General features: G+C 43.5%; 1 protein-coding gene across 2 annotated transcripts in view; it reads right to left on the reverse strand.

The window, feature by feature from the left end:
- Positions 1 to 13117, reverse strand: part of LOC100557971 (quinone oxidoreductase-like protein 2) — a 52055-nt gene that overhangs the window by 21841 nt on the left and 17097 nt on the right. The window contains exon 1 of one of the 2 annotated variants that reach the window (XM_008117793.2): positions 4750 to 4925. The exons of the other annotated variant lie outside the window; for it this stretch is intronic. Within the exon in view, the coding sequence (XP_008116000.2) occupies positions 4750 to 4811 (62 nt within the window). The 5' untranslated portion in view covers positions 4812 to 4925. Of the gene's footprint in view, positions 1 to 4749; positions 4926 to 13117 lie in introns of those variants that run through there. 2 annotated transcript variants of the gene reach the window in all.

Below are 13117 nucleotides of genomic sequence, written 5' to 3' on the forward strand. Positions count from 1 at the left end.
ATGAACAAAATCTGGCTGCCAGTATTTAAAAAGCTCAAAGATCAGAACCGTAAATAAGAAGCAACACTCTGAAAACAGAGGAGTTCCAGACATGAATCAACCAGGGGCAGCTAACAACTCTGAACAAAGGATGCCCCCAGGCAGGAAGAAGCCAGGTGAACTATTCAATGCTAATTAAGGTGATGAACTACAACATTCACACTGGCCTCCAACTGACAAAGAGTTATTCTCTCACTCTGGACTTTCCACAAATATATATAAACCTTCCTTGCTTAGTTTCTCCATACCTCACAACCTTTGAGGATGCCTGCCATAGATGGGGGCAAAACGTCAGGAGAGAATACTTCTGGAACATGGCCATACAGCCCGGAAAACATACAACAACCCAGCTAACAATCGTGCCAGTTAACGCCTCCTAAACAGAGGATGCCTTCAGGCAACAAAGGCCAGGCTACCGCTATGTAAATACCCTCGCTGATTGACTTTGCAACTGCAAGGCTACTCAATGCTAATTAGGCTTGCTAACTGCAACATTTACACTGGCTTCAAACAGGCAAAGGTTCTTTCTCCCAGTCTGGACAGTCCATAGATATATGTACACTACACTTACCTCACCTCCAGCAGACCTCTGAAAATGCCAGCGACAGATGCAGACAAAACATCAGGAGAGAATGCTACTGGAACATGGTCATACAGCCTGAAAAACTTACAGCAACCCAGTGATTTTTTTTGCACCTTAATCTTTCTACAGAGCTGCAATATGGGCCCGGGTTGGTACAGCTGGTTAGCAGCCAGCAGCAATAAATCACTATTGACCGTAAGGTTATTGGTTTGAAGCCCGGGTCAGGATTAAGCTCCCGACCGTTAATAGCCTAGCTTGCTTCCCACCTAAGCAGCTCGAAAACAGTTGCGGCTGTGAGTAGAGAATTCTAGGTAAAACTTAATGCGGGGAGGCTAATTTAACTTAATTTACGACACCATAAAACTCCCGGCTTGCAAAGAGCAATGAGGAAGTACTACTTGATGTCACAGTGGTTGATGAAGCGGCAGCTCCCCCTGTGGCCGGAATCGAGCATACCCTCATGAAGCCAGAAGCTGGAAAATGTTAAATTGCCTCTGTTGTCTGTCTGTATGCTGTATGTCTAATAATTGCATTGAATGTTTGCCATGTATATGTGCATTGCAATCCACACAGAGTCCCCTTCAGGGTGAGAAGGTCGGAATATAAATACTGTAAGTAAGTAAGTAAGTAAATAAATAAATATGATGGGCCCTCTATATCCACAGAGTCAACCAATCATAGTTCAAATATCTACATATCTTAAAACCTTAACTTTCTCATTTTATATAAGAGCCATCATTTACAACATGGGATTTTGTTTAGCATGGGATTGGAGCAGATATGGGTTTTGTAACCCATTGTGTGTCCTGGAACCAAACCCTAGCAGATACTGAGTATTGCCGCCAACACACCAGAATGTCAACGACACAGTTTGGAAAGCTCTGGACTGTCCCATCACTAGGAATTGCAAAAGTTATGTTTTGTGAACTTGAAGTCATCGTCCTGCAGACATAGGACTCATAGAGAGAAGGAGAGGGAAAGGAGAATGAATGTATGTTTATCTCTTATCCACTCCACCCCCACTTCTCAAAAACCTCCATCTGCTGTCCTTTTTGCTGTCCATAGTTGTTCTTTTTGATCCTGTTGACAACTGTTCCTGCTACCTGTTCCTACAAGGTTCCTGTGGGACCTTGCAGAGCTAGAGTATTGAAAGAAAAGGAGTGAGGGATGAGCAACTAATTCCCAATTGTGTACGAATTCTGCTGAGATACCCAGAGCAATTGTTGGTATTATTAGATATTGCTAAGTAATAACCTAAAATGCATTTAAATACGGGATATTAGGAATATTTCTAGTAGCAATTATCACTGCTTAAGGAGTCATCACAAAAATCAGTGGTTTGAAAGTGAGCCAGGAAATGTGTCTTCTTTCTATTGCTTTTCCATCGACATTCAGGAAAATGAGGACTCCTACGTACAAGGAAATCTGCTCAGAAAGATGTTAGTACGGCCTCATCTACACTGCCATATAAAATCCAAATTATCTGCTTTGAATTGGATTATATGGCAGTGAAAACTAATATAATCCAGTTCAAAGCAGATAATGTGGATTGCATGATTTGATAATCTAGATTATATGGCAACATAAATCCAGCCTAGCTATAATTCAGTTCCGAATTTCCAATGCACTTAAAGAAAAAACACAGTAAAAGTGCTGAGATCTAGAACCTGACAACTTGTTTTTGCATGCCAAAATAACTAAATAGATAACTATAATTTAGAGCCCTTCCACACAGCCATATAACCCAGAATATCAAGACCGATAATCCCACAATCTGTTTTGAACTGGGTTATCTGAGTCCACACTGCCATATGATCCAGTTCAATGTAGATTTTATACAGCTGTGTGGAAGGGAACTAAAATTACAAATCCCAATCCATGCTAATTTGGCTAAGATTTGGCTAAAATTTGGCTATTCTAACTGAATAGCTTGGAAACAAAAAGGAAGGAAAAGAGTAAGCTTTGCCTGGTCTTTGGCCCAAAAAATAAGCAGAGCCTGAGGGAAGTGGAAATCCCATGCGTCATGGTTTACGGAAGAAGAGGACTGCAGTCGAAAAGAAATAGGGAAGTGCCATAGCTGAGACAGAGAGAACCAAAATAAAAGAGAATCTGAAACCAGACTGGGAAAGTACAGGACACAGCAAGAGCAAAATTCATAAATACAGAGCTTGAGCTGGGACTGAGGCAATGCAAGTAGATAGATCAACATGAGTGTGGTTGAGGTTGGTTAGTAGGCAAGGTTCTGACTAGTGCCTCATCTACATTGACTATTTCATGCAGTTTCAAACTAGGTTCCAACTGCAGCAGCCGGGCATCTTTGAACTGGAATATATGGCAGTGTAGACTCTGATAACTCAGTTCAAAGCAGATATTGTGGGATTTTCTGCCTTGATATTCTGGGTTTTATGGCAGTGTGGAAGGGCCCTGAGAAGCCCTTTTGTGCCACTAGCCCACAGTGAAACACACCTCCAATCTGCTCAAGGGCAGGACCCCCATCTTCTGTTGAGTCTAGTTATTTAAGGCACTGCTTCTTAAACTGGGGGTCCTGACCTCACACTTTTCCATAACCACAATGTTGGGGTCACAAAAAAATTGTCAACAGTAAAAGCTTTCTGAAGGCCACCCATGTACACAAATCTGTTAGCAACAAGGTGCCTGGTTTGCAAATAGACTCTGCAGAAAATGCTTCAGCCATGCTCCACCAAAAGGAAAATCAGGGCCCCTTGCAGCCATATAACCCAGAATATAAAGGTACATAATTCACAGTATCTGCTTTGAACTGGGTTATCTGAGCCCACACTGCCATATATCCCAGTTCAAAGCAGATAATGTGGGATTTTATTCAGCTGTGTGGAAGGGGCCTCAGATAACCCAGTTCAAAGCAGATATTGTGGGATTTTCTGCCTTGATATTCTGGGGTATATAGCTGTGTGGAAGGGCCCCGGGTCCACACTGAGGTTTTTTTTTTCCGGGTCAAGAGCAACTTGAGAAACTGCAATGTGTATCCAGTTCAATGTGAATTTTATGCAGTTGTGTGGAAGGGGCATCAGCCTGTTTGCCAAGCCTTGCCAATGTTAGTTTGTTAGCACTAAACGTTTGATTTTTATACTTCTTTTATACACCCAAATAAATGGAATCAGGTAAAAAAAAAGGTCTGGGGAGGAAATTGGGAGGTTTAAGGGCCCTTTCACACAGCCCTATATCACAGAATATCAAGGCAGAAAATCCCACAATATCTGAGTATGGACTCAAATAACCCAGTTCAAAGCAGATATTCTGAGATATAGGGCTGTGTGGAAGGGCCCTAACATGCCCTGCTCTCAAGAGACCAGGGCCCTTCTACACAGCCCTATAACCCAGAACATCAAGTCAGAATAACCTGCAACATCTGCTTTGAACTGGGTTATCTGAGTCCACACTGCCATATAACCCAGTTCAAAGCAGATAATGTGGGATTTTATTCAGCTGTGTGGAAGGGGCCCTGGGCTCCCTCTACACTGCCACAGAATCCAGATTATCAAATCAGATAATCCACGTTATCTGCTTTGATCCTGATTATATGAGTCTGCATGGCCATAGATCCCAGTTCAAAGCAGATAATCTGGATGTTTATATGGCAGTGTAGATGGGGCAGTGTAGAAGAGGCACAGGGGAAAGGAATTCTCTAGGGCCCCTTCCAGACAGCAGAATAAATCCCACATTATCTGCTTTGAACTGGAATATATGGCAGTGTGGACTCAAGATAACCCAGTTCAAAGCAGATATTGTGGGATTTTCTACCTTGATATTCTGGGTTATAAGCCTGTGTAGAAGGGCCTTAGGAGAGGGTGTAATCAGCGAAAGGCTTCCAGGCCTGGGCAAACTTGGGCCCTACAGGTGTTTTGGACTTCAACTCCCAGAATTCCTAACAGCCGGTAAACTAGCTGGGATTTCTGGGAGTTGAAGTCCAAAACACCTAGAGGGCAGAAGTTTGCTCATGTGTGGGAGATCAAGGAAGTTGAAGTTGCTAAAGGCATGAACAGAGGGAGAGAAAAGAAGGCAGGAGGGGGGGGGAGGAGAGGGGTTCAAGCCAAAGGAAAGAAGAGCCCTGGCTGCAGAACGGAAGAATCTGATTCTTGCAATCGCACCTGCTGCAGCCCATGTGCCGGAAAGCGCGCCGGACCGCAAAAGACCAGCGCAGCAGCTCCATGGATCTACCAGCAGGTTAGATCTCTCCCGTCTCGAATCAGAAGGCTGCAGAGTCTGAAAGGCAAGCTTGATCTCTTCCTTCCTTCCCACTCCGCCCCCAGGTGCTTTCCCTGGTCCCAAGCCCAAAGTAGGAGGGGCTGCCTAAAGGGCCGCCCCTTTCCCCTCAACGCCTTCCCGACTTGGAAAGAAAACAGGGGAAATCCTGACCACGTCGTACGCGTCGCAATCACACCGAGGAAAGAGGGCTGTGCTCTGCGGCCTTGCTTTGCCTTCTCCACTAGAGGGCGCTCGGAAACCACTTCAAAAGAAATCCGCAGGGAAAGCCTCAGCAGATTCTCCTCTCCAGGCAGCCATGTAACCCAGAATATCAAGGCAGAAAATCCCACAATAGCGGCTTTGAACTGAGTCCACACTGCCATATATTCCAGCTCAAAGCAGATTTATTCTGCTATTGTGGGATTTTTTCTGCCATCTTGTCTTCCAGGGCAGAGGGAACAACCTCTAGGGACCTTATCAGAAGGCAGTATTGAGAGGCATCATTAAGTTAATTAAAAAGAGGAATTGGGAGCTGATCATTTATTTATTGATGTTTTACCATCCTTGTGGGAGGCTTCTCTCATGTCCCCTCATGGAGCTAGAGCTGATAGCGGGAGCTCATCCGCTGTCTCCCCGGGTTGGATTCCAACCGGCAACCTTCAGGTCAGCAGCCCAACCTTCAAGCCATCAATCCTGCTGGCACAAGGGTTTAACCCACTGTGCCACTGCAGTAAAAAACATCAGGGTGTCCCCTGGGCAAAATCCTTGCAGACGGCCAAGTCTCTCACACCAGAAGCAACTTGCAGTTTCTCAAGCTGCTCCTGACACTAAAAAAAATTATTTATTATTTATTTAAAACGGCAAACATTGTGGACATTATAAGAAACAAAACATGGTCAGACAAACAAGAAAATTAAAGAAATATTGACTCCATTTAGAAGATGGCTAGAGACTGTTAAACCAGATGATGAAAGCTGGAAGAAAAACATTAGATAGACTGGAAAGAAGGTTCATGTAACGAGAAAAAAAGGTTTAAGTTGTCAACAAGGAAGGGGGAGGGGTGGGTGTGGGGAGGGAGAAAGGAATGGAAAAGGAAAAAGTGTGGTAACTATGGTTATACAGTAGATTCTCGCTTATCTGACTTCTGCTTATCCAACACCCTGTATTATCCAAGGTAAATGTCCTCCCTCACTTGCCGGAACCCAGCCAGGTGAGTGAGCGAGGGACGGAGGACAGGCGAGCGATGGAGGGCAGCAAAGGCCTTCCCTTGCTCCTTCGCCAGGCCGGGCTCCGGTGCTGCCAGAACCCGGCGTGGTGAAGGAGCTGACGGACGGAGGAGAGCGAGCAAAGGAGGATAGCACAGGCCCTTGCTCGCTCACTCATTCCTTCACCAGGCCGGGCCCAGGTGCTGTCAGGACCCGGCGTGGTGAAGGAGTTGAGAGACCGAGGTGGGCAAGCAAAGGAGGGTGGCAAAGGTCCTCCCTCGCTTTTTCCTTTGCCAAGCCGGGCCCCAGTGCTGCCGGGATCCGGCGTGGCAAAGAAGCTGAAGGACGGAGGGCAGGCGAGCGAAAGAGGGCAGCAAAGGCCCTCCTCTCGCTCGCTCGCTCCTTCACCAGGCCGGGCCTTGGTGCTGCCGGGCCCTGGCATGGTGAAGGAGCTGAGGGACGGAGGGCAGGTGAGTGAAGGAGGGCAGCAAAGGACTTCCCTCGCTGGCTCGCTCTGGGACTCAGCCTGGTAAGTGAGCGAGGGAGAGAGGGAGGGTGGGTGAACGAGCATCCACCCCGTTATCGGTCAGTTTGGCTTATCCATCATTCTACCCGCCAGTTTATGATGGGTAATCGAGACTCTACTGTATATATAAAATAATAATATTAATTAAAAATTCCTTTTGGAGGAAAAAGAAAAAATATATATGGCAAACATTCAATGCCGGAACATAAATAAACTATAAATACAGAAGCACTAAAATCAGTTATCTCCACTTTAAAATCAATTGTATAAAAACCATCTCAGATTAGACATACCGAATCCAGTCAGCAGGGTGAAGTTTCCTATTGTTGCCTTATTGCACTGTCCCAAAGGCTTTGTCCCACAGCCAAGTTTTACCATCTTTCTGAGGGACAGGAGTGAGCGGGCTGATGTAATCTCGCCAGAGAGGGAGTTCCATAGCCGAGGAGCCACCACCACTGAGAAGGCCCTCTCTCTCTCTCTCTCTCTCTCTCTCTCTCTCTCATCCCCACCAATCATGCCTGTGATGGTGGTGAGATCTTCCAGTCCTCCCTTACTCATTTTCATTCATTATCCTCTCGTCAGACTTTAGTGCTTCCTCATAGGCACCCACTATCTTCCTCATCACACATAGGCAATAAGTCTCTGACCCCAGCTTTCTTCTTCATGCAAATCTGCCTCTATTACGTTATATCTGTCATTGATAATTTTTAAAGAAATTTGCAAAGGGAAGGAGTTATTATGCACTCCTGTAAAGAGGGATGGCAGCTTGTTGCTAAGGACTGCCCATCGGAATGGCCCTTTTCATCATGGCAAGCTCCGAAATAGAACGGAGACTGTTGTGGACCCCATTACACGTTGTTTTGAGCTAAAATAATAGGTCCTTAGCTCTATGTTGACTAAATTCACGATTTCTCCCCATGAATACAGATCTGCCCAATTTCATGATTGCTTTATAGTTCTGTGACAGGGAGGGGGGGCAGGAGCAATGACCGGAAGTCATCTGATGGCAGCCATGACTCCCAGTAAATTTACAATGGCTGCCCATAAAGGTGGGGGGGCTGTAAGTGTGATTAGGGGTAAGAGAGTTCTCCCAGATTCACCACAAATCATTTTACAAGTGGTGCAAGCATAGCTTTTCAGATTGGGCCCATTCAGCCAGTAATTGTCCCTGCACCTGCTTTGCCAGAGGACTCTGGGTTTGGGCCTGACCCTGAGATACAACCAGCTTTGCCAGAATCTGTTCCAGTGGATTCTGGGACCAGAGACGGAATGGTTGCAAGCAGGCATTCTGAATCACATTCTTCCTCGCTGTCAAGGCCAGTTCACCAGCTGCCAGATGGACATTCTAGTTTGGAGGAGGAGGATGTATTTGACAGAAGGGAGGCGATCACTCACAGAAGAAGGGAGCGCGAATGTTTAGGAAGGAGTAAACGACTGCTTTTGAAGCATGCTAATGAGTAATTTTCTCATGAGAGAAATAGTTTTCCCATGGAAGGAAGACCTTGGGTTTTCCTTAAATGCCTGGCCCTTTCTCTGCACGGCAGAGGTGTCAACTTTGCAATTCAACAGAGAAAGATCTTTGCTCCGTGTTCTTGTATGCTTTGCAGCCATGGATTTTGATTCAAGTCCCTGCCTTGTTTCTGCCTTTGAATCCAGTGGAATACTCCTGTGACTTTGCCATGTGGATTTCCAATACCTTAGATTATATTGGAGTTTGATCCTGCATTCTAGCCTTGTTCCCTGTGGTTTCCAGATTGTTTCATGCCTTGGAATTGAATCCTGCTTGGACTATTTTTGATACTTCTAGTGGGACTAAGTTCGAGTTCTGGTTTGGACAATAATATTTGAGTGACTTTCTTGGACTCTTGCTTAAAGACTTTCAAGTACACTGCTCTTGTGGATCTAACCTATTTTATTGACTCTGAACTATATTTGCTTGTGCTTACTTATAATCTTCAATAAACAGCTTGATTGCTTATATTCTGGGCTTCTGTGTGGTTTCAAGGTGCCTATGCAGCCTAGGGGTGCAACAACTGCTTCTTCAGAGTATGAGTCCCGATCCCCAATGGGGTTCCATAAAATAAAATAGGGGTTTCGAAAAATTTGACAGAAGGAGTCAGTTTCGGAATGCCACCAGTAGTGTTTTAGACATTTACATGAATCAGTTAGTAACAATTGTTTACAGTGGATTGTGCAGAAAATGCTTCCGCTGTACTTAATAAAAAAGAAAATCAATTTTTAAGTAAGTGTTGCAAATCCTGGATTTACTATCAGCAAATGTTTAATTTTTATGCCTATCTACCCAGGGTTGCATAAAACCTTCTTGGACAGAAGCGAGTGAGTGGGAAGGGTTTTTAAAGCCCTTCTCTCTAACATGTGTTTGTTCTAAAGCTCTGCTTGATATCACAGCAAAGTTGAGTTATCTGAACTGGTCAAGCTTCTACACTCCAAGTGGTAATTTTGTCACTTCCAAATAATGTTGTGATCCCTTTTGGGAGAAGAATTAAAATCAATATTGGTTGAAAATGGCCATGTACTTGGAAGTCAGCAGGGTGCACACATAATGAGTGTCCAAAATTCACCTGTTACCCTGTCTATTTTTCAGTTATTTGAAAAGCAGCAAGAGAACTTGACAATTGAAGCACTTTCCAGCATGTTTATATTCTCCCGAGAACATCAGACAATTTATCATCATGCTTTTAAAATGCTTACTTTGGTCTTCATAGACAGTATGTCAGTTGTTGTGCAGAGTAGCCTTACTTTGGTGAAAAAACTCCTAAATACTTATTGCACAACCTGAAATGGTTACATTCCTGGAAACTGGGAAGCAGGGAACCCACATAAATATAATGACTAAGAAGTGCCCATTTTCACTTGTGGACTCTCCTTGGATGACAAACTATCTGGTTGCCTCAAAATGGGCAAACTCTTGATTTATTTATTTATTTTGCCTTGATATTCTGGGATATAGTATAGGGCTGTGTGGAAGGGCCCAGAGAGTGTCAGATGTGGGGAATGCTGCTGGAACCTCAAGCAACCTTTAATGTTTGGTAACTTAATGACAGTAAACTGATGAGACACCTCATTTGCTGAGGCAATGTCATGTATTTGAAGGCAAGTAAGAAGCTGCTAATGTTGAACAAAGAAATTTAAATAGCGAAGCTTCAGTGTCCTCTTCCACTGCTAAATCTGTTGCAGAACTTACAGTTTAAATACAGGGGTTCCTCTTAGATACCACTACATTTTTTCAATAATATTTTATTAACATTTAATTTTAGCTACATAACATTACATATGGGGTATATTAAAAAATTAAGAATCAACACATAAAGCATGTTAGATATTTCTGCCTAGACCCTTCTTCGCCCCTGACCCACATCTATTCGTGGCAGTAACAGTTAATTAAATCACTGCTATTATTTCAGTTATCTTGTCTCCTTGCTAGAAGATATTTTAAGCATCACAGTGCAGCTTCACTTGATGTAGTATAGTCTTTTTCCTAAACAAGGTGTATGAGTAAACTGTGTAATCCTTACTTTAAAAAAAAACTATCAAAATCTTTAATTTCACAGCACAAACTAACTATAATTATAAAATTGTTGCAACTCAGCCACTGCCAGATGGGAAATGCTTTGCATTATCAGTCAAACAATATTATGCAGCTGCCCTATTCATTCTTCCTTAATGGAAGAAGCGGTTGGAAAACAAGGGGAAACCAATCTCATTTAGACACACTTCAGTGAAGTTCTATGGATGACACATTATGATTGGATGGTAAAAGCTTCACCTCAGAAGCATGTAGTGTTTGCATAAACAGCTATGGCAAAGGCGGGCAACTGTGGAAATCCAGATATTTTGGAAGTGCAGATCAAATGATCCCTCACAATTAACTATGTTGGCTAGGTATGAGGAGACTTGTAGTCAATACACGTGAAGGTGCAAAGGTTATGAGAATGAATGGAAAGTGAACTAATACGAGAGAATGCAGTCTCGCAGATAGCCTGGACTAAAGCAACAATAAGAAGATACAAAGACTATTGAGCATTAAAATTCTGCTTTTGCTGAAACTAACAAAATGAAGTTCAACAGGGACAAATGCAAGATACTTCATTTCGGCAGAAAAAATGGAAATCAAAGATACAGAATGGGGGACGCCTGGCTTGACAGCAGTGTGTGCGAAAAAGACCTTGGAGTCCTCGTGGACAACAAGTTAAACATGAGCCAACAATGTGATGCAGTAGCTAAAAAAGCCAATGGGATTCTGGCCTGCCTCAATAGGGGTATAGCGTCTAGATCCAGGGAAGTCATGCTCCCCCTCTATTCTGCCTTGGTCAGACCACACCTGGAATACTGCGTCCAATTCTGGGCACCACAGTTGAAGGGAGATGTTGACAAGCTGGAAAGCGTCCAGAGGAGGGCGACTAAAATGATTAAGGGTCTGGAGAACAAGCCCTATGAGGAGCGCCTAAAAGAGCTTGGCATGTTTAGCCTGCAGAAGAGAAGGCTGAGAGGAGACATGATAGCCATGTACAAATACGTGAAGGGAAGTCATAGGGAGGAGGGAGCAAGCTTGTTTTCTGCTGCCCTGCAGACTAGGACACGGAACAATGGCTTCAAACTACAGGAAAGGAGATTCCACCTGAACATCAGGAAGAACTTCCTCACTGTGAGAGCTGTTCGACAGTGGAACTCTCTCCCCCGGGCTGTGGTGGAGGCTCCTTCCTTGGAGGCTTTTAAGCAGAGGCTGGATGGCCATCTGTCGGGGGTGCTTTGAATGCGATTTCCTGCTTCTTGGCAGGGGGTTGGACTGGATGGCCCATGAGGTCTCTTCCAACTCTACTATTCTATGATTCTATGATTCTATGGCATTTCGTAATTTCAGCCATTATTATTTTGTAAAATCCATATGTTTATATAATGCTCTCTTAATACTCCACTGACACATGAACATCTAGACAAGCATTTCTCAACCTGGGGGTCAGGACACCTGGGGGGGGTTGTGACGGGGGTGTCAGAGGGTCACCAAAGACCATCAGAAAACATATTTTTGATGGTCTTAGTAACTTCTTTGGCAGAGAAGGCTGAAGAACCCCTTCGCCTGTTCTTCTCTTCCTTTTTTGGAAAAAGATGGTGAATCCTCCCACCAAAAGCCCCGTTTGCCCAATTCTATCATTGGTAGGGTTCAAGGGGCTCTTTTATTGTAGATGAACTACAAATCCCAGCAATGTCAAGGTCTATTTTTCCCAAACTCCACCACGCTTCACATTTGGGCATATTGAGTATTCGTGCCAAGTTTGGTCCAGATCCGTCATTGTTTGTGTTCACAGTGCTCTCTGGGTGTAGGTGAACTACAACACCTAAACCCAAGGTTAATGCCCACCAAACCCTTCCCGTATTTTCTGTTGGTCATGGGAGTTCTGTGTGCCAAGTTTGGTTCAATTTCATTGTTGGTGGATGATTGTAGGTTGACTATAAATCCCAGCAACTACTGTATTAAGGGGTCGCAACTTTAAGAAGGTTGAGAACCATTGATCTAGACTATACTTCGTTTCACAGACAAGGTAGCACCTTCTATGCATGAAAATGTCTGAAGGAAAATACCTCTGGATACAATCCCCCCCCCCCAATCTATTCTACTTGGACTCTTCCTTTTTCTTCTTCTTGTATCTATGGATTAGTATAATCAGATTCCATCCGCCTGGCCAAACATTTTATAATCCAATTTAAGTTTCAGGTGATCCAATTTTTCTTGTTTGCTTTAAATTCTCTCTCTCCACCTCAATCCCAGCATCTTTTCACTTTGAAGACTTCTGCAAGGGATTTTTTCAGGAAGCACAGAAGTCCTATCTAGTAGTACAGTAGAGTCTCACTTATCCAACACTCACTTATCCAACGTTCTGGATTATCCAACACATTTTTGTAGTCAATGTTTTCAATATATCGTGATATTTTGGTACTAAATTCATAAATACAGTAATTACTACATAGCATTACTGCGTATTGAACTACTTTTTCTGCCAAATTTGTTGTCTAACATGATGTTTTGGTGCTTAATTTGTAAAATCATAACCTAATTTGATGTTTAATAGGCTTTTCCTTAATGCCTCCTTATTATCCAACATATTCGCTTATCCAACATTCTACCGGCCCGTTTATGTTGGATAAGTGAGACTCTACTGTATTAACATCATGTGAACTAGCAACTGTAAATATTGTAGTAATTTATTACAAAGTCAAAAGACCAGACTTGATTTACAAACATGTGCTATTGTTTTAATTACTACTGGTTTTTTAAAAATATTTGCTGATTTTGCCAAATCTCCTGATATTTTAGTTACCATACCGTGGCTTGTTCTGGTACAGGAAAAGATCCATGGGGATGACACTAAGAGTTACTGTACCGGGTGACACAACCTCTAGTGTCACCGCCATTTGAAATGTCTCTTTCCCTATTTCTGTGGAACTTGTCCAGCAAAACACCAGGTATAATTGTTTCTGTGATTGAACATAATGTCTCCAATAGGTGTGATACCCTTGACA

The sequence above is a fragment of the Anolis carolinensis genome, chromosome 4 (assembly GCF_035594765.1).
Source record: "Anolis carolinensis isolate JA03-04 chromosome 4, rAnoCar3.1.pri, whole genome shotgun sequence".
NCBI lineage: Eukaryota > Metazoa > Chordata > Lepidosauria > Squamata > Dactyloidae > Anolis > Anolis carolinensis.